The following is a 23977-nucleotide window of genomic DNA, read 5'->3' on the forward strand; positions in this document are numbered from 1 at the left end:
TCTTTAGGTTTGTTACCCAGCTGTAGAATTTTTCTTCCACAGAAAGCTTTATCTACATGTGGTATAAGTAACAGGAGCCATTAGTGCAGTGGTTCCCAAAACGTACACTGGTCATGGTGCCACCACACCACAGGAGGACAAGGCAGCCACCAGCATTCCCATGAGATATCAGCCAGGGAGAAGAGGTGGCTGGGGACATCCTCTTGTGACCCTGTGAGTTTGTTGCAGTGCAGTCTGGGAACCACGTATTAGTGTGTTGAAACCTGCCTTACAGGCACAAGACTTGTCTTTCCTTTTTTCACATAATGCCAAAACAAAATAGAGAAACTAAAGGCTCATAAGCAAGTGAAAAAAGCAGTCCAAACATGAGTGAAAAACCAACAGACAAATTTATCAGAATTGGAAGGTAGAAAAAGTCAGGCGGTGGCTCCATTCCCAGATGGCAGCTATGTTGAGTGCTTACAATCATCTGACATGTCCAGAGACTGGAGTGTCCTTGGGGAGAAGTCAAGATAAGGCAACATTTAAAGGGGTGGGAGGACTCTGCAGCTACATCCCCTGTTCCCCTCATTCTGGGAGCTTAGCCCCTGTGCTCTGCCCCGTCACTCTGAAAGGTTTGAATTTTGCATGTTTGGCAGCTGAAGTTTCTACCATCCTCATAACAAAATGCACAATGGTACAATCTGAAAGAGAAACAAAACCAAAAATAAGGTAGATGGCAGAACTAACAACACTAGAGACTTCAAGGAGTAATACACATAGCAACTCCTCACCTTTTGGCTGTTACTCTGCTTTCTTTAACTTTTCTTTCCGTGGCACAAATATTTTTCGCATGAAAGGCAATACAAGCAGTAGTGAGAAAAATAACACGTGGCCTACATAATAAACAGACTGGTATACCTGCAGAGGAAAGTATGGAGAGATCAACGTTACTTATCTTGTTTTCTCCACCCACCATGTCGCAGTTTCAAAAGGATTAGAGTCCTTCAGTACCTTGATCCACTTTTCCCAAGTGAAGAGGCAAAATGGCACCAGAGAATATCCCATGAACATCCAATGGATAGCTTGCTGAATTACATAAAAGACAAACTGCAAGATGGTTACAGAATTCAAAGCACTCAGAAACGGACTGTCTCGTATCAGGTCGATGAACTGTAACAAGAAAACACACACATAAGTGTTACATTGATATTGCTTTGCCCCCAGAAGTCCTAATAAAATTAGATTCTACAGTACAAATCAGCTGTATTTCTCCCACAGCCAGACAGAAAGTCCAGTTACAGTATCCTGCCAGATCCACAGGGAATCATTGCCAGCCCCGCTGCCACAGATATGGGAAACCCTATAGGAAGAGGGTTCCCAAGAGGAATGCAGCCGGCACAGTGCATGCTAGGGGGAGGAGACAAAGTGAACGTTAACAGGAAGCAGAACAGTTTCTGCTTCCTGTTAATGTTTTGACTGTGTTGCCCTAGGTTGCAGGCTCCCTGCCTGTCGCCTTCTTGTAGTGTCTGTAAAAGGGTAAACCATGACTACTTCCTAATGAAGAAAAATAAGGTAATATGCACAGGGGAGGAGGATAACTGAAAACACAGATATGGGGAAATCCTGTACTAGGTTTGACAATGAACTTTAATTTATGTAATCTGCCTTGAGCATGTTTGATCCATTAGTCTTAAAGAGATTTGCATTTTACAAGAGAGTTTAACTGCCTTTGGGATAGTTAAGTATGAAAATGTAAGCAAAAGTTACAATGTAGAAGGAAACATCTCATAAGGGATGAAAGTGTAATGAAACTTCTGTCCCTACATCAGTTATAAATGGTCTGTCACCACTTCACTATAGTTTGGGATGATTCCCTAGTAGGTCAAATGCAGCCCTACACTAAACCGGTTATATCACTGAGGAAGTACACAACATGGGCATCACCAACTACTGACCTTGGGACCAGTTAAGTTCTTCCATATATTTCCCAGTAAATCTAGTTACACAGCCTCATATAGTTTAATCAAGAGTTTTCTAAGCATATTAGAGCATCCTGGACATTGGGTAGCATAACATAAGCTCAAACTCCTCACCTGTCTCTCAACCATGACAATAAGGAATTCCATTTGGAAGCATACTAAGTAGCCACAGTGCAGCCCATGCCAGATAGCCAGAAACAGCAAGGAAGTGGCTTGTGATAGTAACTTGTTACCCAGGAACTTCAGTCGTTTATAGATATAACTGTAAGTGAAAATAAAATGATTTAGTGAGTTCATATGTCGCCAGTGCACTAAGAAGCTGCAACGTCTTTGGCTCAGTTCCTTCAGTTACATTTTTTTCCTGAAGGAAAATGAAAACAAGGAAAAAGGAATAAGGACATTAGATCAATCTTTTGTTTTCAAGAAGCTCCTAAAGTAAAAGGACAAGAACTTTAGCAGTGGTTGATGGCCTTTGTTCAAATTAAACCTTCACTTTGTCAGTGTCTGAAATGATTTTTGGGACAGAAGTGGTTGGTTTTGAGAAGTATACTGTATACATTTAGATGCAAGTGGAAATACTGAGAACAGAACCCAGAGCCATATACATGCAAAGCATGCTTTCTGAGCTATGGCTTTTTTCAGTATCCCAAAATCTTAGCTTTTTGACAATTACCTCTTCCAGCTTTCTATTTGGCCACTGACTAACTGGAGAAAATGTTGCGTGAGTTGAGATGAGTGCAGCCTGTCATCCAAAACCCTTGCAGCAGTGTCCATAGGCTATTGCACGACTCTCAGCAATACAAAACTCATTTTAAAATACAGAGATTATGAGTTGCGTAGTAACTCAGTATAAGAAAGTAGACCAGTTCTCTATCACTGTGATCGAGGGCCCAATTCTATCAAACTTTCCAGCGCTGATGCAGCTATGCCAACAGGGCATATGCTGCATCTTGTGTGTGTGTGTGGGGGGGGGGGAAGTCATGGAGGACTCCTCAAGGAGCATTTGTTCCCTTGGCTGCATCGGTGCTAAAATGTTGGATAGGACTGGGTCCTCACAGTGCAGGCTTCTACCTGTGCTCCAGCCCCAACTTTTTAAAATTGAAATCCTGGTAGAGATAAGATTTGATCTACAGTTTTAATTTGTATTGCTAAGTTTCACATGGATTTAGTTTTCCTGTGTTAAATTTTCTTTTACTTGCTGAAACCAAGGTTATTGCTAGAAGTGCAGACTGACCACTACAGATATTTCAACATCTAAAAACTCGTTACACACGTTTTAAGAACTTTTACTATGGCTCCATTTCCAGGCCAGAGGTGTTGGGTGCTCAGCCATTGTCAGGCCAGAGGTGTTGGGTGCTAAGCTGTGTGACACCCGACGCTGCCCTGGGGTCAGCTTGATCTGAAAAAAATCACTCACTACTCTGGGTGTGTAGAACAGTTGCTAATTTTCTCAGTGCTGTGCCAGCGCAAGCCTGGAGATAAACTGCAGTCCCACCAATACCACGAATCACCAACTGCCTCTATTTTCAGTTAATAGGATCATATCAATAATAATAATAATAATAATAATAATAATAATAATAATAATAATAATAATAATAATAATAATAATAATAATAATAATACTTTATTTCTATCCCGCCCTTCTCCCCAAAGGGACCCAGGGCGGCTATAGGCAGAATATCAAGCCTATTCACAAATTGAGGAGCTGTGTCAATCACCACTAACAGATGGCAGCAAGTAAAGCATAGGGCAGGGATCCTTTTGTGGAGAAAGTGATCCTGTGATCTACCCAAAGGTGTGTTGTATACCTACAGCAGTGGTTCCCAAACTTTTTCAACTGGCAGCTCTCTTGAATTACTGGGCCACTGGCCACAACTCCCCATTAGGGCTGCAATCCTATACACCAGTGGTTCTCACATATTTAGCACCAGGACCCACTTTTTAGAATGAGAATCTGTCAGGACCCAATGGAAGTGATGTCATGGCCGGAAGCGACATCATCAAGCAGGAACATTTTTAACAATCCTAGGCTGCAACCCTACCCACACTTAGCTAGGAGTGAGTCCCATTGACTATCATTGTTAAAAGAATATACATAGTAGCTTGTTAACAGTTCAGGTCTGTAACATTTCCCCAAATGCAATCATGTACCATGGTAGCATCAAGTCTAATATATTAAAAATAAAATATTGAAATGAATGGGGACCCACCTGAAATTGGCTCGAGACCCAACTAGTGGGTCCCGACTCACAGTTTGAGAAACACTGCTATACACTATATAGGGCAGCAGGTTTTTCACCAGGTTTCCATGGCTCCCTGCCATGGCTCGGTTTGGGAACCACTGACCTACAGATTTGAAAGTGTGTGTAGTGTGCTAACTGGGCAAAGAGATACCTCTTATATCACTGTTCAACAAATTTTAACTTTTTTTTTTTTACAAAAACAAAAAGTTAGTCATTCTTTATAGATTTCTGGTCATTGAAAACGAAAATCACAGTTAAAATACTCTCCTAGCTCAAATTTCCAAATAAAATCGACCATTTCTGTTTCACGCATATTTCAAAGGGATGTTATAATAGCGACACTCATAAGTCAGCGTGGCAAACATCAAATTCTGGTCCAGGTGAGTTGGATTCACGTGTCTTTGCCTTGTGAATCACATGATCATAGAGAAGAAGTGGTTGGAACCGGATCCACCCAGTTTGGACATCCCACTGAAATATATGTGATAGCTATACAAATATAAATGGTCAAATTAATCCAAAACCGTAGCTAATAGAGGATTTTCTCTGTTATTTTTGTGTTCAGCGCCCAAAAATCTATAAAGAAACACTACTTCCATTCTTGTAAAAATTTCATTGTTGAACAGTATTTACCAGGGATACAGAAACTGTCGCTTTTTGTCCCAGAACTGTATCTTTTCTAGTAGCTGCTGCTGGTGTCTCTTCTGCACCTGTCACTAAATTGTGAGCCCTCTGGGGACAGGGAGCCATTTGTTGATTTGTTGCTACATAAACCATTTGTGAATTTTTGTTGAAAAGTGCTATATACCTATTCTTAATTATGTTAGCCAAGCATGACTTTTTTCCTAAACAACTGCAACAACGGCCTGCTATTGTCATGCTCCTTACTAAGTAAAAAGCAGTACGCATACACCAACGGCTTGCAGGAAACTATTCTAGCATACAGGAGGGCATTAAACTAAACTATTGTGGAATAAACTATTATTCCATCAGCAATGAACACAGATTAAGGCTGGTTCTCAAGAAGTGAGGTACTCCATCTCCCCTTCCAGGCATTAATGCTGTCTGAACCAGTTTTCTGTACTAACAAAATGATCCCAATATTCTGTATAAGTTCTGCACCAATTTGTAGAATTCAGGAAAAGTGTGTATTATTTACATAATGTAGATTAAGTTTGAAAAACAAGGAGCTACTAAACATGGAACACTAAAGCTTTGCTATTGGAAATCCTCCCAAGTCCCTTTTTCAGATATGTCTGACATATTCCTAGCCTACTTTCCTAGCAATAAAGACATGCTTAAAAATCTGTTTTCATCATAACACTTGATTTCATGCTTTCTCTGCATTTGTGCAAAATTCACACAGCCATTTCTGTAGCCAGGTGTTTGATTTAATTTGTAGAAATAAAAAGCCTTCAGTACTGCTTACCGGGCTACCCAGGCATTGGTGTTAATGTTGAAGGAGGCGATGGTCCCTGTAAAATAAGGAGTTGTCTCAAACAACCAGACTTTCATGTTGGCACAAGCATCCCATTTTGGATTCCCCTTTTCATCCTTTCCGTTGTATCCAAGACCAACGAGTATGCAGACTCCTTCCTGTAATGAAAACCATAGATTTAGTTGCCGTGACAACACAAAAACCCAATTTTTGGAAATAATTTTGTAGGCCACATCAGCTTTCAGGCTTACCGCAACCAGCCAGCAAGTAACATATTTGTAGAGCGTCACCTTGCCCCAGATCAATATATAAAAGCAGCGGAACCAGAAGGGTTGTTCCTGCAGGAAGACAGCAAATCCATGAGATGATTTGTACTGCAAGCTGTAAGCAGGACTTCATACTATCTAATGATAGCCAGTTACTGTCTGGGATCCACTTTTTTTGGTTCACGAAACTAACAGGAAAGATTAGGCTATGTGCATCAAGGGTTAGACAAGCTGCTATGGAGGGGAGCACTGCTACCCGATCACCATTATGACTACACCCTATGGCATTTATAAAGGCAACAGCCTCTAGGGCCTCTGAAACGTTTGAGAACCACTAGTCTGCAGGGAAGGGGGAGGGTTTGCTCAGATCCAAAGTGGAAGGTCTCACAACTTGATGGGAAAGTAGAAGAGCACACATATAGGAATTCACTATACTGTGAAGGAGCATGGTAGATAAGAAATTCAAACAAAAAGAGCAAAAGATTGTGTGCATAAGAGTGGAAAATGCAGGCACCGAACAAGGTGGATTTCTCCTAGATAGACGCTACCACCAGTGCTGCCCTCAGTGTTAGGATGGGAGAACACTGGTGTGCCACATAGCTGTCTGAGCTTACTAAAAGGGTAGCATACAAACAATAAAAAAAGCAAAATTGCATGTAGGGTCTTCTGTTAAGTACTAAGAAGAAGTACAACTCATGTAGGTTTTAGATACAAGAAACTACAAAGCATTGTTCTTTTATTTAGGTGGTGCAGAAGTACAGGTTCTCATTTAAATATTCACACGTTTTGTGAAAATAGTCATAGGGACACTGAATAGCCACATGAGTTCTTCCAGAAGAAAGTATTTTTTGCTCGAAGAAGAAAGTGTTATGTGGCCCTGTGCCTGGGTAAAAGTTTTGCAACTGTTCAGACAAGTCACATGAGTAAGAACAGAGCAATGTTAAAGTAGTTGCATGGCTTATGGACTAGGCTGTTTGGTGAGGCAGTAGTAGTGGAACATTTTAATGAGCTGAAAAGAAAGGTGTCCTTCAGTTTGTCACTTCAAGTTGTCCAGAAGCAACAAAAAAGTATCCTTTATCATCATATTATGGGTCTCATGATTAATTACAAGAAGGCTATGCGTTGCCTGCAGGGGCCCGCTCACAGGGGAAAGACAGACATTTAAGTTCTTTTCCAGGACACGAGGCTAGAAAAAAAGGACATCTGGTCACCCTAGTCTCATCCTACTTTAAGTATCTCTAATTTTATTCTTCCTGAAGTGCAGTTGGTGTTCCTCATCTTCTAGCACTACTTACCAAATAAGCATCGGAGGCGAGGTATTCATCAGGGATATATGGGCTCAGTACAGTGTAGACTACCAAGAAGAAGAGGCCCAGGATCAGACACTTAAGAGCAGGCACAAAGCTGAAATGGGCAAGTGTTGGAGAAGAATCTCAGGTCTCAAATAGTATAGTATTTCAGAACAGTAAGGGAGGTGGGATTGTGGCTCAAAATGGCAATATGTGCATTTCACCATACTAAGAGGACAGATGGAATGCCAAAATACCTCCCACTATATGACAATCTTGATAAGCAGTATCAAAACATAGATGAAGCATTACCTTCTTGGCCTTTGGCCTGGAACATCAGTCAACTCGCCCTTTACCAGGTCCTGATATTGGGTCATAGAGAACTGAGGTCCCACCATGAAGGCACCATAGAAATAAGAGAAGCCAGAGACCTCCAGTAAAGAAGGAACTCCCCGAATAGCATATCGTCGTTGTTCTGTGGAAAGGGCTGCCTGCATAATGATAAGCCACATCTACATTAGTCTCTTATTGCAGTTTTTTTGAAGGCCATTATTAATCCCCAAGTCAGACTTTTCCTAGAAGTATAGCTTGACTACTCTTCAAGCGCCCAACCTCACTTGTTCTAGATACCTTAAAATATGCAAAGTCTCAAGACTCCTCAAAGACGTGCATCCCCTATGGAGATGAAAGCCCTCCAGACACTTGGGAGTCATGTTCGCACCCATGACCAAGACTGCAAGCCTCACCTTCTGCAGTTATATACTTTTCATTTTTCCTGATCCAACAAGACATTTCCCCAAAGTTTGGCTTTGTTCCCTGGAATCTTAGCAACAGATACTAGAAGGGAATGGCACAGCAGGAACCATGATAAGCTCAAGGACACAGAACCAGAGAGCATTTATCCCAAATTCCTCTTAGTACACCCCCACACAAAAGCTGTGCTCAAATCAATCTAAACAGATACAGAGTGGCTAAGAACGAACCCAGCCACCATACGGAATCTGAAGACAGCTTAGCAGACTTGGAACAAGTAGGTTGTATGAAGGAATAGGATATTAAGCTGGTCAAGAATGCATTTATTCCAGTTTTTTCTGAGGTTTTTTTCCCTTTAGCCCATCCACTATCATCTGAAAACTTGGAAATATACTTTTATTCCAGTTACTACAATGCTCTCCCTAATGACTCCACTGAGCCTAATTCTGGATTCAAGAGGAACAAAGAAAACAAATTTCACTCACTGCTTCCTTCCTGCCATCGTAGTAATCCAGGACCAAACCTAGGAAGAGAGAGAGACACACAAAAATATGACCAAATGGTTCAATATTAAAATGAGATGTGGGTCCATTGAAAGGTCTCTGGAAGCATCCAATGTTGCAGCATTGCTCAAGCTCAGCAAGTATGGATCCAATTCATGCCTGATCAGAAACCATCAGGAGACCCATGTGAAAGGTGCCCTTAGCTTTCTCTAAGAAAGATGAAGACAAGAAGTATAAACACAAGCATATTTTTAAAGAATCAAGAGGGAAAATTATTCTGAGATCTATAGGACAACAAATCAAAGCAGTAAGTTTTTTTCTTCAACTTTTGAGGGCAAGAGAGAAGTTTGTGACTCGCAACCCAATCCTGAACTTCCTAGAGTGCAGGGCTGCAGCGGTGCCAAAAATTCCTGCTGCCACATCCTACTCTGCCCCGGCTACTCTCTTTATCCAGGTGAAGGGGACAAAAGTCCCCTTCTCCCAAGGAGCTGCTGGTGGCTACCCAGAGCGTGCAGGATGTGGCAGCAGGAATTTTTGGCACCGCTGCAGCCCTGCACTCTAGGAAGTTCAGGATTGGGTTGCGAGCCCCGCAATGGGGCTACTCGATTCACCACCAACCAAAAGGTTGGCAGTGAATCAAGAGCCTCCATGCTGGGCATCTTGCCTCCCTCCCTCTCCACTCCCTCCCCCCACCACGCCTCCTCCCTGCCCCCCGCCTTCCCCCCCCCCACTTACCTCTGCTGCTCAGCAGTGACCACTGAGTGGCAGAGCTTCGGCAGCTGCTTGGCGGTAACCCAGCGCTGGGATACCACCAGCGCTCAGACCCTCAAACATGCCTTATGGCATGTTTGTGACAGCATGCACCAGTGGTAAGCTGGCGTGCACTGTTCATGATTGGGCCCTCAGACAGCAAATGAAACAGAATTGCTTACCAATCAGCTTAAGAGTCAAGACACAGTGTGGCATGGTCCATTTGATATCATAGTGCTCTGTGGCAGTGAAGTAATAGCCAGCCAACAAATACAGCTGTAAAACAGGAACAATTACACATTACTGTCTATGCTCCAACACTATCTGCTGAAAAGGAGCCAAAATCCCACAGATCCCTCATAGAGAGGGAGTGGCCATGCTTACCATCTGAAAGCAGAAGGAAGTGGTGACAGCAGTGACTGTGCGGCCCATGAGCCTCAGGATGAGAAACTGAACCAAGACACATATGAGGGAGTGACAGAACTGTGGCCCTGCAAAGGCAAACAGGAGGGATTAGAAACCACACAAAGGACAGCATCACACTCCCCCCCCCACATTCTGGTACTCACTAGTCAGGTAGCCATCTTCTCAGCCCCCCTTACCAAAGTTGAAGTAGGCAAGCGAGAGCCCCGTTAATGTGTTGTATAGGTGAATGAGGTAGAGATCCTTCTGGAAGAGGAAGCAGCGCTGGAACAAGGCCAAGGGGTATCCTGAAGGGAGAGAAAAGAACATATGAAAAGTTTGGTTTTTATAAAGTTTCTTAGGTTCATAACCAGATCCTTCTGACTATTCACAAATGGAGATCTGAGTCCCCAGTTCAAATTTCACCTCTGAATGATCCCATTTCCCCATCCACATCATATTCAGCATTTGCTGCTGCAGAAAAAAAAATGCTGTTCTGGGGAGCAGGGCTAAGCAGGCAGCAGGACTCAGCAGGCACTTTCCACCAGAGCCCTCCATGGGTCTCCATAGTGAAAAGAATGCCTGAGTAGGGCTTTAGTCTTAGGCCAGTCTCTAAAGGTGGTGCAGAGATCACTGACCTGCTTTACAGGGTTAAGAATTACTGAGATAGTGCTAAATATGAAAATATAAACATTTAATACTATTGTGATAACCACCCCGCCCTAACACACACTTTTCTACACCATATGACTAGAAATAAGAAACCCAACAGATGCAAAAGATAAGTTTATTAATTCAGGAAGTATAAACCCCAACATGTTTCAAGCAACGAGCTCTTTATCAAGGGACTGTAAGATGTTACCACCACTATAAATTTTTACAGGCAGTGCTTTATACAACAATACCAATAATTTTATAAAGACACGTTACATCAGGGGTGCTCAATAGATGGATCGCGATCTACTGGTAGATCGCGAGGCAAAATGAATAGATCGCGGAGTGCCGACCCCCCCCTTCAGGTGCCTCTGGGAGGAAATGCCGGGAGTAAGGCCCATTGTACTCAAAGTAGCTCTCGAGCCAAAAAAGTGTGAGCACCCCTGCGTTACATATTCAAAACTAATATAAGGAGACCTCAAAATAAAATGGACCATCAGCCTCTACAGAAAGGTAACAGATCCTTGCAGGATTGCCAGCCCCAAAATGACACTAGGTTAGGTAGCAGTTATAAGAGGAGGGGAGAAAAACAGGAAGAGAGATAGAGGAAGAAGTCAAACACACTTGGGAAGACAAAGTTCAATTGTGAAGTTGCACCTTGCAGAAGCTGAAGCCACATTTCTAAGTTAGTTTTAACAAGATTTAACAGTTGAGCAATGTTAGTTTCCCTGCTCCCTTAAATTATTTCAGATGGACGAAATGGTTCTGTAAAGCAAGGGTTTCCAAACTCTATCTTTACAACCCATCTCGCCTGGCCACCAAGTTCAGGAAGCATAAGGGTAATATTGTATGCGATGTGGAAGTCGCTTCCAGGTAATATGACAAGCAGCCCGCATCATTGGCTGCACTATATAACAAAATGCATTTGCAACCTGTGTGTGATCCACTGGCGAAGCAAGACCCGATTCTCAACTGGTTGTGGGCCTGCCGTGATCAGGAAACTGCATGACAGTTCAGGGCGTGATGCAGCCCAGCCAATGACAAGGGCCATATGGCAGTGCAACCTGGAAGCAGCTTTTGCATTGTGTGCCATAATGCCCACCCGTTTCCTGGACCCAGCGCGTCATGACCCACCAAAAATCAGGTCACAACCCACTGTTAAAATATTTTACGACAGAAAAATGTTCCCACCTCTCTCACTGTAGAAATAGTTTCCAATATTCCACTGCACTCTAGGGTGACTATGGAGCTATGCAACTGAAGGGGCTGGCTTGGTTCTAAATGGTTGGGATTGTTAGAAGGTTCAGCTATCAAACTAGATGCAACTTGAAGTTCATCTTCCAAAGTTCCATTTCCTTTTTTTTTTTAACCCAAAAGACACATGGGGTATGCCTGAATGTACTCCACTCCCTTCTTCATACAAGTAAACAGCTTCAATTAACTCTTATGAAAAGAATATAGTGCCACACTTGGACAAACTACTGTAAAGCACACAAGCAAGCAAGCAATACTTGCCTGGGTCTCATTGGCAGGAATCCTATACAAAAATGCAGTATGTCCCAGCATGCATCATGCACAGAAATGTGCAATCCAAGATCTCTTGCAATACAAAACCTCTCCATCTCTCATTCACAAACACTTCAAGGACCCCACCATCCTCTATTACCATGAATGCCAAGTTTGCACTTCTTGGGCAAGGTACTGAACCATTAGTAGCATCTCAACTCCAGGATTTCCTGGATGATATCCACTGACTACATGGCTCCCTTTCAATCTGGTTTTAGACTGGGTTATGGAACTGAAACAGCTTTGGTTGCCATGGTGGCAACCTACAACAAAAACCATATGGGGGAGAGCATCCCTTTTGGTTCTACTAGACCTCTCAGGCTGCAATCCTAACCACACTGTCCTGAGAGTAAGCCCCATTTAACAAAATAGGACTTACTTCTGAGTAGACCTGGTTAAGATTGTGCCCTCAATGGCTTTTGATACTGCTGACCATGCTGTCGTTCTGAGCTGCCAGGATGGGGTTGAAGGACACTGGCTTTCAGGTAGGTTTCAGAAAGTAGCAGAGACATCTGCTAGTCCCTTGCCCATTGGACTATGGGGTCCCATTTTGTCCCCCATGCTCTTTAACATCTATATGAAGCCATGGCAGAGATTGTACAGAAGTCTAAGCTGTAGTGCTTTCAGTATGGTTATGGCACCTAGCCCCATCTCTCATTTCCAACTGAAACTGAGGTGCCTGTTTTGAACCAGTGCCAGGCAGCTGTGAAGGACTGGATGCAGGCCAATAGGTTAAGCCAGCGGTTTTCAAACTCTCTTGGAGAGTTTGCACCACTGTTAAGTCCTTGCGTGGGCTGGGGGGGAGGTAGCAGGGGCAGGGGGAAGGCAGCGACATGATCCCCAGGATCATGTCACTCAGGGGGGCTACAGGGACTGGGATGCACTCACCAGTCCCTGCAGCAGCCGTCCTGGGGTGTGGGGAGTCCTGCAGACGCTTGTGCAGGCCTCCCTGCACCCCAGGACGGCTGCTGCAAGGACTGGTGAGTGCATCCCAGTCCTTGCAGTGCCCCTGAGTGAAGCGATCCTGGGGATTGTGTTGCTGCCTCCCCCTGCCCAAGCCCCTTAGGGGGAAAAGAGGCCAGGGCTTACAGGCTGGGGCATCATGACGCCCCAGTTTGAAAACTACTGGGTTAAGCTATTTCTGCCCAACGTTGCATATATGCAACAGGGATAAAATGTTTACACCTGTGGGCTGGGCAAAATTGGGTTAAGGTGAGTCAACCTAAGTGAATCAGCCTAAGCAAGACAGAGGTGCCACTAGTCAGTAAGAAAGGTGACTCTAGAATGGGTTCAATCAGTTCAGGACAGGGTGATGCTCTTTTGAGGATGAGATGCATAGTTTGTAAGTGCGCCTGAACCCAGCTTTACTCCTGGAAAGGCAGGTGGAGACTATGGGCAAGTACAATTTTGTGCCGCTTCAGCTGCTGCACCAGCTGCCATTCTTCCTGAAGGAGGCAGATCAGGGTACTTGGTTATATCACTTAGACTACTGCAATGTACTCTGCTTGGAGACGCCCTTGAAAACAGTGGAAGCTTCAACTGGAGCACAATGTAGCAACCAGGGCATCTATGGACACCCAATGGTTAGAACACATTATACCTGTGCTTTATAATCTGCACAGGCATCTCATATTCTTCCAAGCTCAATTCAAGGTTCTGGTTACAATAAAGCCCTATGTGGCTTGGGTCCAGGATACTTGATTACCACCCACCATATGAACTGCTTGCACGCTTTGCGCAGAAGTATTGCATCCCACTGCCATCTGAGGTTTGTATCCATGTTGGAGGTAGGACTACAAAGGGATTTCCTGAATAACTTCCTATGAGATAGGAAGGAACTACAGAGAACTGCATGTTGAAGCAGTTATTCAAGTTTCCCAGCTGTAACTTTTTGAAGCTCTTCATGAAGCACTTTACATTTCAACTCTCTGAAATGGAGTATGATTATTAAACCAAAAGTAATCTCAGTTTGCTGCTCTTGTCATTTGCACGTTTACGAATGGGCTGGCAGTAACCCCTTCAGATAGTTGCACACTGTGCTCCCAGTGAGAGTGTGCTACAGCACAAACTACTCTCTAGCACGGGGATTTTCAACCTTTTTCATCTCATGGCACACTGACAAGTTGCTAAAATTGTCAAGGCACCATCAGCTCAAATTCCCCAATTGCCGTGCTAATAAATGACACTCCCCAAACTCCCGCAGCACACCTGCGAACCATTCGAAGCACACCAGTGTGCCATGGCACAGTGGTTGAAAATGGCTGCTCTAGCACTATCAGAATAGAACTACTTCCGTAGTCTATGCATTGTAATCAGATCTCATACCCTTGTCCTCTGGGGAAGTGGTTTTAAATTTAGAAGTCATTTCTGAGCCAACATATCTTGAAGGTCTCCCATAAAGTGTCCTAGACTATTTTAGTTTCAGATTTATAGTTTGTTGAGCCTCGCAGCAATACTGCAAGTTGGGGTTCAGTTATGATCTCCTTAAAGTTCAGAAATTAAAGAAATGCTTTGAGCAGCCTTTGACAAGTTTACTGAGTTTGTTAGCCACGTGGAAGCATGAACACATGTCTCCCTAGGTTCAATTCTAACTACAATACTCACTGAAACACTCTGGCTATTGAGCTTAATAATTTACTGGTAAACATCAAAAGTTCTAAGCATTTCAAATTTTTTCCATCCTGCCTAATCTTCCAAAGCACTATTAGCAGCAATACAGAGCTTTGAGACAGTGGTTGAAGACAGGCAAGTTTTAAGAGAGAACAGAACAAAATATGACACAGCAATCTGTGCCTGTGGTGAAAGCTTTCATTTCTTTTATCTCCATCCCACCACCTCTGTCAAACAGGTTTTGAAAGTATTATTAAAGCTAAGACTGCCTATGCTCCTCTCTCAAACTAGAAAGCAGCTCTAGTGGCACATTATAAAGAATTATTGTGCTTATGGTACTTGTTTCCTGTGGTGCAGTCATCATAGGTGCTGGCTATTGCAAAGTCATCTTTCCAGTCACACAAGCAAGGAATTTCAGAAGGAAAATTGGGTGCCCTTACTGGGAGAAAGACAAGATATAAATTCAGTAAAAGAAAAATGCCAATTTCTACATCACATTCCAGATTCTACAGACTGTTGAAGATTCATAGTTCTTAGCAAAGTTGTAGAGCAACCCAAACCAGCACCATGAGACTACTACTGTGCTCTAATCACAAGGCCAAGCCTTCCAAATACTGATAATACGGGATAGTTTGTATTTGTGATCTACAAAGCAGGCAGTGTTCTGGGCAGAACACTGCCTGAAAAGCCAGCTGGTCCCCCCTCACTGCACACTGAGTTAACACAGGCTGCAACGCAGCAGAAGTTCTCCTGAGCGAGGCCTGCTGAACAGGAGGTGTATTAAAGGAGTTTGTGCAGTAGAACTTCATGGTGACACCATGGGTCAGAACTGTCTAGCTGCCTTAGTAGTATCCCTAAACAACCTGTGGCAACTATCTCAGCATGCCTCATGGCAAGGCCAATGTGCCTTTGAATTGTGCTTAGAATCCCATCTTTGCTACAGCTACAAAATCCAAAATTAGCAAGGGCAGACCAGTGAGATCATAACTATTTATTCCCAACTCCAAATTTTCTGAAACTGCAAACGCCTACCCAGGACAAACCATAGCATGGAGACAGAGGGCATGCTTTGCATGGAGTTGTCCTAGGTTCCATTCCTGCAATTCCCAAGTAAGAGATCTTCGGTAACAATCTTGACAGACACCTTTCTCTGAGCCTAGATGTTGCAGAGTTGCTGCCAATCAGAGCAGACAGCACTGTACTAGATGCACCAACAGCCTGACTTTATACAACAGCCTTTTGTATAAAGTCATATCTCCAGCATATGTGACTGGCAGCAAGTCTGCCCAAGAAGGAAAAGGCACCTCTGCGCAATGCCACAACTGAGCGTTGGTAGAACTCAAGTATACTTTATGCACTGCAAACAGAGTCAGCACACATCTACATCAGCGCATTCAGAAGCAAAACATGCATGAAGGATCACATGAGCTACAACATGCTGAATCAAGACCACTAGATAGCTGATAAGGCAAGCCTAAGGACCCTTTTCCAGTTGCAAAGTCACCTTTCATTGGCAAAAGGCAGCTTTACTCTCCTCAGATGAGCACCTAAATGACAAGTGTTGTTAAATTCAAGGATATACTGTACTGTGCATCTCTTCCAATATGACAATACTGTGCACTTGCATCCAACACAGCATCTTGCCATGATTTTCAGGTCGTTACACATTGAATATTTTCATGGATACAGAAAACTGTGCAAGGTGCAGTACATCTATACATCATTTCTCACAGCACTAAGCAATCACTAGTAGCAAGATCAGCAGGTTTGCCTCACCCTTCTCATTAACTCTCTTCCAGCCGCACCTTGACAGGGAGTCTCCTATGTAGCCTATGAGAATTGGATGCTTTTCTAGAATATCTGCAACACAGATCTTCTGCCTCTACAGACTTCTAAGCCCTCATGGGGAAATCAGGTGTGTATATATGAGGTCGAGCATTGATGTTGCAAGCATCCCAAAGGCAACATTACCTGGACACTTAAGATGTTCTCTCAAGTCCTCGACTTAGGTGTAATCAAGTCATCTAAACTAAATGGAAAGTACTGCCATGTTAGTTATTACTAGGCTCATGGTCTCACAACTCAGCCATATTCATTCAGAAGAAATGAATCCCAGTGAGCACCACAAGGCTTACTTCTGAGTAAATACACACAGGAAAGTGATGAAGGCTCATTTTAGACCATGATGTGCTGAAAGGTCATTCATTAAAGTGAAGCAATTTGTGGTGTTTTGTTTTTTAAAGAAGCAGGCCAAAAACCACTACCCATATTTTGGGTCCTAGATATTTTATTTTTTTCACATTTTTATACCGCCTTTCCTCCAAAGAGCTCAGAGCAGTGTACACAGCTGCTCTCCTCCTTCTGTCCTCACAACAACCCTGTGAGGTAGGTGAGGCTGAGAGAAAGTGACTGGCCCAAGGTCACCCAGGAAGCTTCACGGCTGAGAGAGGATTTGAACATGGATCTTCCAGGTCTCAGTCCACCTACCAAACCATTACACCACCCTGGCTCTCTCATGAGATATCCCAATGAGATATTCTCCTCATTGCAAACACCACCATTCCACAAAGACACTCTTTCGCTGTTCTTTTCACATCACACAGCAATGCTCCCAACTGCAAGTGCTACCACCTTCTCGTCTCAGCATGAGAAGTCCACATACCCAGGACTAGTTTTCATTTAGACACATTTTTCATACTCGCCCTGCAGTCTGGAAATGGGCAGTCATTTCTCCCCTTTTCAAGAACCTGCATCCCTAAGATATCGAAAAAGAATCACTTTTTAAACGTTTTACAAACACCTGGCAAAAAGAATTCATATTCATTTTATGCATTTAGTTGAACAGTCTCACAGGAACAGCAGCCAGTCACCCACATTTCAGAATTCTTACTGATCATAGAAACATACAGGACAGACATACTAAAGCACTGGTTTGCTTTATTTCCCAAATTTTGGGAAAGACCCCTCCAGGGCAGGTTTCAAGTTCCAAGGAAGGAAAAGGTCCTACAGCAACCAGAAATGCTTCCTTTAGCAGATGTTTCTTTATACCACCATGATAAGGAACATATGCACGTTGCCTGTAACAGGCAACATGCCGCCCTCTTCTTTGGCTAAGTGTCTTCAAGATGCCAAGTCCAAGATGCCCTGCACTAGTTGTCTTCTGAAGCCAGTGTTGGATTAGTGCTCCAACCCACAAATTCTTAACATAGCAATGGGCTGCAGACATGCAGCTGTGATGGAAGATTCTGTAAGCTTTCCTGCCAATAAGATGACTGGCAGTGCGCAGGGAAGATTTATGGGGGGGGTCACATTTCAAAATAACTTGACACTGTCCTACATTCACCCTTGGCTTCTGAGGAGCCACTGTAAAGTCACACATCTCAAGTATACTAATGACTCCTTGGCCAGTCTCCTTATGGTCCAGGGAGCTCAGAACAACGTGGCACACACATGGTGTATACCACAACCCTCACTACTCCCTATTTAGCCTCCCTTTCACTGTAAGCTACACAGGACACACCTAGTGAAAAGTTTGTGTCATGCATGGAGTGAGAGGCAGACAGAAGAGGAAATACCTAGAAAATTCCACTTCCATGTAACTGCTTGGGACGTCAGCCTTGGGTGACATCTGGTCACCCACAGAGTTTGCTCCTCTAGACCAGGGGTCTCTAAACTTTTGGGCCGAAGGGCAGCATCAAATATCTGACGAGGGCCGGAAAAAGAAATTAAATACAAAATTTAAATAAATACATTAGAGATGGAACTTAGATGAATGACTGAAATGAATGGGCTCAAATGTCCAGGATTTCTCCAAGCACCAACACAGCCCAAGAAATAAAGCATACACTTAAATGGACCCCCATTCCCCCAACCCATAAGCACAACTCTGCTTGTGTTGGTCAGCTGGGCCAGAGGCTCTGAGGGGTGGTTGCGGGCCAGACAGAGGCACTCTGTGGGCCGCATCTGGCCCCCGGGCCAGGGTTTGGAAACCCCTGCTCTAGACCTATAATGAAGCCAGACTGTTGCCACTTATTATAACCAGGAGGTGACGAGCAGGGTCCACACACCCTTTAAAGAAGTGCACAGAATAGAAATGGCAAAAGTTGCTTCAGTCGCTGGTTCCTTTCTCCACAGAACTATAAAAAAAAAGTCATCCTCTTGCCCCTTCTTTTGCAGACAGTTGCTCACAGGGATTACAACTCTAATTGTTCAGCAGACCAGTGGTGATTATAGTCACTTGGGGATGACAACAGATTTAAGTGGAGCATAGGATTCTTGAGCCTTTCCAAACAATGTAGAATAAAAATTTGGAAATGCTGCTGCTCAGGATTGTAAAAAGCTAAGAGGGATCTGAAGGCCTGAGAAATGGACCTGAACAGATGGGAAACCTTGGCCTCTGAGTGTCCTGCTTGGAGGCAGGCTGTGCAGCATGGCCTCTCAGTTTGAGGAGGCACTTGCCCAACAGACTGAGGCAAAGAAGGAAGGCCCATACCCAGGGAGACAGACCAGGGCCAGACTACACTTGCTCCCAGTGTGGAAGGGATTGTCATTCCTTTGCCTTTTCAGCCACACTAGACACTGTTCTGGAACCACCATTCAGAGTGTGATACCAGAGTCTTTTGAGACTGAAGGTTGCCAACAGACGGACTGCATCTACTGTACTTTACTTCCCTCTCCTATACAACTAATATAAGAGCCCTGCTGTCCCCACCCATGCAGTGAGGACAGAAGGTTGCTGCTTTATGGAAATACCAAGTAGCTGTAACTAAGAGGAGCAACCACAAACACAAAGGGGATCTGTACACAGGAATAAACTCTTTGGATCAGCCAAAGGGATGGTGAGCACTAGGAGGGGACAACCAGAAGCTCACAAGCAGGGCATGAAGCTTCCTCCCACTGTAAACTCCCAACCACTGATTTTCATATTGACACATGAGCTGCTCATAGCGAATCAGACCACTGGTTCACCAGGCCCTGGCACCTTGACTGGGGGAGCTTTCCAGTTGGTCTTGCCCAGCATCTCCGGGCGCTGATCCTTTGGATGCCCGAGGCAGAACCTGGGTCCTTCTGCATGCAAAGCACATGGGCCATCACGTAGCCACAGGACCTCTCCGTGCCAGGAGGGACACTGCTCCTGAACATGGAGGCTCCACTATATAGAGCGGGGGGGGGGTCTGACAGGGGCAGCCTTTCCTCTGGGCACAACTGTTTAAGCGCTGATCTCCCCCCCTCCCCAGCCCCACCAGCCCCATGCCGACCCCTCGTGGCTCCTGCTGGCCGTTACCCACCCAGGAAGATGGACAGGATGAGGCGCAGCGCCTGCTCCGAAGTGCCCAGAGAACGGGCGAGCTCCGCCAGGCTGATGTCAAGCGGGAACCTCATCCCGCCGCCCTCCTCCGCCATCTTCTCCGCCGGGCCGCCCGACCGGACCCGCTCTACAGCCCCCCTCGAGCCCGGCAACGGCGGCAGCAGCGGCACCACCACCGCCGCGGCGGCCCCCGCACCTAGGCCACACCCCCTCGGACTTTCCTCTCCTGCCTATTGGTTAGCGGCCAACCGGCTCCCCCCGTTCATTGGCTAACAGGTGCCAAGGGGGCGGGGAAAAGACTTCAACGCTTAACTGAGGCAAAGGTTACCCACACCCTCCTCGCCCCGTTCTCCCCCCTCACGCAACACACGTGGGGGCGGCGTCTAAGTTGTTGGGCAAAGGGGGGGAAGCCGTTTCCTATAGGGAAAGGAAGGGCGGTGTCCGGAGCGCGAGGCGGAGCTCAGCTTCTCATTGGCTGTCCGGAGACAGGAGAGAGCCAGGCAGGGAGGGGGTTCGGAGCAGGAGGCGTTGCCGAGGTTACTGTCGGGCACGAGGCAGAAGGGAGGAGTGGGCGTGGCCCGCGAGGACACTAACGGACACGTTTCGGCGGTTAGGATTCGCCGGTGAAACCGTTACACGCCTCCTCATGAATATTAAGCAGGCAGCAGAACGATTGCGGCGCTGTGCTGGCGCCGCCCCGCCCACCTGAGGAGCGGAGCGTTCACTCATGGCTGGGCAGAGTCCTAGAGTTGCCGCGCAGGTCACGACGACTTGCAGTTGGAATGGGCGTGTCCTCATGGAGGCAGAGCCCGGGCAAAGCACGCCTCTGAGGCGCTATGGAAGAGCAGAGACCTCCATGACGTCCCCACAGGAGGCGGCTCACTGTACTCAAGACACTTGTTTCCTCCTTTGCCACCACAGCCACCAACCAGCCAGTCACACGACAGAAGCAGCGTGGCACACAAAGTTCAGTAGCCCTGACCTTTTCAAGGCTGCAGTCCTAACCACACTTTCCTGAGAGTAAGCCCCACTGAACAAAGTAGGACTTCTGAGTAGACCTGGTGAGGATTGGGCCCAAAACCCAGTCACTTTCTCGCAGCTGCACCTACCTCACAGGGTTGTTGTGTGGACAAAAGGAGGGGAGCAGCTGTGTGCACCACCCTGAGCTCCTTGGAGGAAAGGCGGTAGAAAAAAGGTGAAAAATAAACAACACACACCCAGATAAAATGGTCTTGACAAACACTGGGCACAAACCTATGCATGCCTACTCAAAAGTAAGTCCTATTGTGTTCAATAGAGCTTACTCCCAGGAAAGGGGGGATTAGATTGCAGCCTAAGGCTTTTGTGGCTGGTTGAGTTTAAAACACATTTCAAATGTTTCAACTAGTGTTTCTCAAACTGTAAGTCACAAGCCCGTTTCAGGTGGGTCCCCATTCATTTCAATGTTTTATTTTTTAATATGTTAGACTTGATGCTACCATCGTACGTTGCTGCATTTGAGGAAATGTGACAGACCTGTACTTTTCATAAACCACTTTGTATATTCTTTTAACAATGACGTTCAATGGGACTTACACAGGAGTGTCACCCCCTAAGGATGCCCTGGATTGAGCCAAATGTAGACCCGACATAGCGCAGGAACAACGCTTAGAAGAAGAAGAGTCAATGGGACTTACTCCTGGGTAAGTGTGGGTAGGATTGCAGCCTAGTATTGTTAAAAATTTCCCTGCTTGATGATATTTCCAGTCATGACATCACTTCTGGTGAGTCCTGACATTCTCATTCTAAAAAGTGGGTCCTGGTGCTAAAGGTTTGAGAACCACTGGTTTAAACTGTTTAAAGTGTTGCTTAAGAGCCCAATCCTATGCCTGCCTACTCAGAAGTAAGTCCTACTGTAATCAGTAGCATCTGCTCTCAGGAAAGCATGGATAAGATTGCAGCCCAAGAGCCCAATCCTAGGCATGTCTACTCAGAAGTAAATTCTTTTGTAGTCTATTGAACTTGCACCCAGGAAAGTGTGGATAGGTTTGCATCTTGACTCACTAAGCAATGATACCAGGCTCAAAAAATAATTTAATAGTGGGCACATAGTATTGATTCTCTGACCAAAATGCCAAGGGTAACCTTCAAGGGTGTTGTGGGAAGGTGTGTGTGTGTATGTGTCAGATCAAGGACTATCTCCAGCAAGAGTGTTCCAGTGCCGCCTCATTCTTTTCATTATAAATAAATAAGCTAAAAGAAGCATCCAGTTCAGTGGGAGGAAACTGAGAAATTTGCCTAAGGGCACACACTAATGCCTGTGCTATAATCTTTTCCAAAGCTACCCAAGACCTATGTTACATGAGGGCTACAGCCCTATGAAAATTTACCTGAGAGCAAGTCCTATAGAACTCAGTGGGGCTTACTTCTGAGTCAACATGCATCAGCTAGATGAGGGGTGCCCAAACCCCGGCCTTGGGGCCACATGCAGCCCTTGAGGCCTCACAATGAGGTCCTCAGGGAGCCCCCAGTCTCCAATGAGCCTCTGGTCCTCTGGAGATTTGTTGGAGCCCACACTGGCCTGACACAACTGCTGTCAGCGTGAGGGCAACTGTTTGACCTCTTGTGTGAGCTGTGGGATGAGGGCTTCCTCCACTGCTTGCTGTTTCACGCCTGTGATACAGTAGTGGCAGCAAAGGAAAGGCCAGCCTTTTATAGGTCTTGAGCTATTGCAAGACCTTCATTCATTCATATAAGTTCATCTTTAATATATTCATTTATGTAAACTTATGTAAATTTATTCAAATTTTAAATGTAAATTAATTCTTCCCCCCCCCCGGCCCCCAACACAGTGTAAGAGAGCTGATGTGGCCCTCCTGCCAAAAACTTTGGACAACCCTGAGCTAGACTAGTATACTTTTTTTTAATGGACCTATACTCTTATGGAACTCATTGCCAGAAAATCTGAACTCTGCCCCGTCAGTTGAGAGTTTCCAGCAAGGCCTAAAAATATTTTTATTTCCGTTTGCTGTCAGGGAAATATCTTGTAAGGGCAAGATATTCCCAGCTGTTTTTATCTGGCCTATTACTTTTCTTGTGCATTTATATTTTTGCTGCCGTAGTATTTTTAACTTGTGTATTGCTTTTTTACTCACCACCACTTATGGGTTTTTTGAATTGTTGTACCATTTGCTGTTGCAGGCTTTTAAATTATGTTTTAGATTTGAAGTGTTAAATAAAATACATTAGAAGATTTAAAAAATTATCAAGTACTGTAAGCTGCCTTGAACTTTTGGAAAGGCGGGATCTAAAGTTTTTAAATAAATAACTGTCTTTGGAATGGTTTTAACCTCATTTTTCAATTGTTTTAGCTATTGGTTTTTAATACAATTGCAGCCCACTCCAAGATATTGGGATGAAATGAGCTAGATCTTTAAATGAAGTATAATTTCAAAATTACAATAGATTGCAAAACAACACACAGTGGCATTCTGTTTGCAGTATGCAGCAGACACCGCAGCTCCAGAGACTCAAGGTCAGGCAGATACTCCAGGTAAATAACGAGGCACAGACACGGCAGTGCTCCACCACCAGATGTCCTTTACTTAGAGATATGTACAATATTTAAAGTGCAAAGGCAGCTCAGCAAGCAAACAGCAAAGATAGCACTTTATCAACTCTCAGATCACCAACTCCACCAACATAGCTTCCCGCAGATGCTCCACATAACATCTCCCACACAGCAGCTTGCACAAGCAATATATATTGGCACTGGCCAATGAGAGGCGGGCTACGATCTGGTGACTGCATGACTCATTGTCTGGTGACATGGTATTGCAGGGTATTGCATCATCCCTGCTGTGCCTTGTTGCATCAGCCAATCCCATGATGCACCTGGGCTACATTACATGCATGCTGGCAAAGACATCAGGGCCTAGCTTTGCTCTATTCAGCCTGCAAATTCACTATAGGCCTGGGGCATATATCATAACACATACTGTTTTGCCAGATTGCTGGTCCAAGCTTCATTCAGAGAACTATGCTCACTTTCAGCTAATTAGCTCCCTTCTTTCCTCCAACAATAGCCCTAGTACTGCCCTGCAGCACTGCTGGACCCCACCTCCAGGGTAGTTCAACCTGCAGAGGTCCTCCTTCCTCCAGCAGCTCCTCAGTCCTCCACAGGTCTTAGGCGTAACAGCTAAACACCATTCTCAGTGTCTCCAGCAGCTTCTGCTCTGAAGTCCATTCATCC

At 44.8% G+C, this 23977-nt stretch overlaps 1 protein-coding gene across 2 annotated transcripts; it reads right to left on the reverse strand.

Moving 5' to 3' along the window:
* Positions 1-370: 370 nt before the first annotated feature.
* On the reverse strand, positions 371-19936 carry LPCAT3 (lysophosphatidylcholine acyltransferase 3). 2 transcript variants are annotated; one of them, XM_066613892.1, is made up of 13 exons: positions 19727-19936; positions 9809-9916; positions 9591-9697; positions 9389-9482; positions 8439-8476; positions 7513-7691; positions 7207-7315; positions 5897-5983; positions 5637-5803; positions 2076-2223; positions 994-1152; positions 774-900; positions 371-683 (listed from the first exon to the last, which is right to left on the reverse strand). In XM_066613892.1, the coding sequence occupies exons 1-12, from the start codon at positions 19839-19841 to the stop codon at positions 784-786; spliced, it is 1428 nt and encodes a 475-aa protein (XP_066469989.1). In that variant the 5' UTR covers positions 19842-19936; the 3' UTR covers positions 371-683; positions 774-783. The 2 variants fall into 2 exon arrangements, with proteins under 2 accessions (XP_066469989.1, XP_066469990.1); XM_066613893.1 differs by lacking the exon at positions 19727-19936 and having other exon boundaries at positions 9776-9901.
* Positions 19937-23977: the final 4041 nt, after the last annotated feature.

Source organism: Tiliqua scincoides, chromosome 2 (genome assembly GCF_035046505.1).
Source record: "Tiliqua scincoides isolate rTilSci1 chromosome 2, rTilSci1.hap2, whole genome shotgun sequence".
NCBI classification, from domain to species: domain Eukaryota; kingdom Metazoa; phylum Chordata; class Lepidosauria; order Squamata; family Scincidae; genus Tiliqua; species Tiliqua scincoides.

What these genes read in the sequence shown, in the direction of transcription:
- LPCAT3 (XM_066613892.1), bottom strand. Translation starts at nt 19,841, where the DNA reads ATGGCGGAGGAGGGCGGCGGGATGAGGTTCCCGCTTGACATCAGCCTG. An exon ending in CTTCCTTCTGCTTTCAGATG is followed by an intron (nt 9,483 to 9,590) that starts GTAAGCATGGCC and finishes CCTGTTTTACAG; the next exon opens with CTGTATTTGTTGGCTGGCTA. An exon ending in TTGTCATGGTTGAGAGACAG is followed by an intron (nt 1,153 to 2,075) that starts GTGAGGAGTTTG and finishes TTCTTGTTACAG; the next exon opens with TTCATCGACCTGATACGAGA.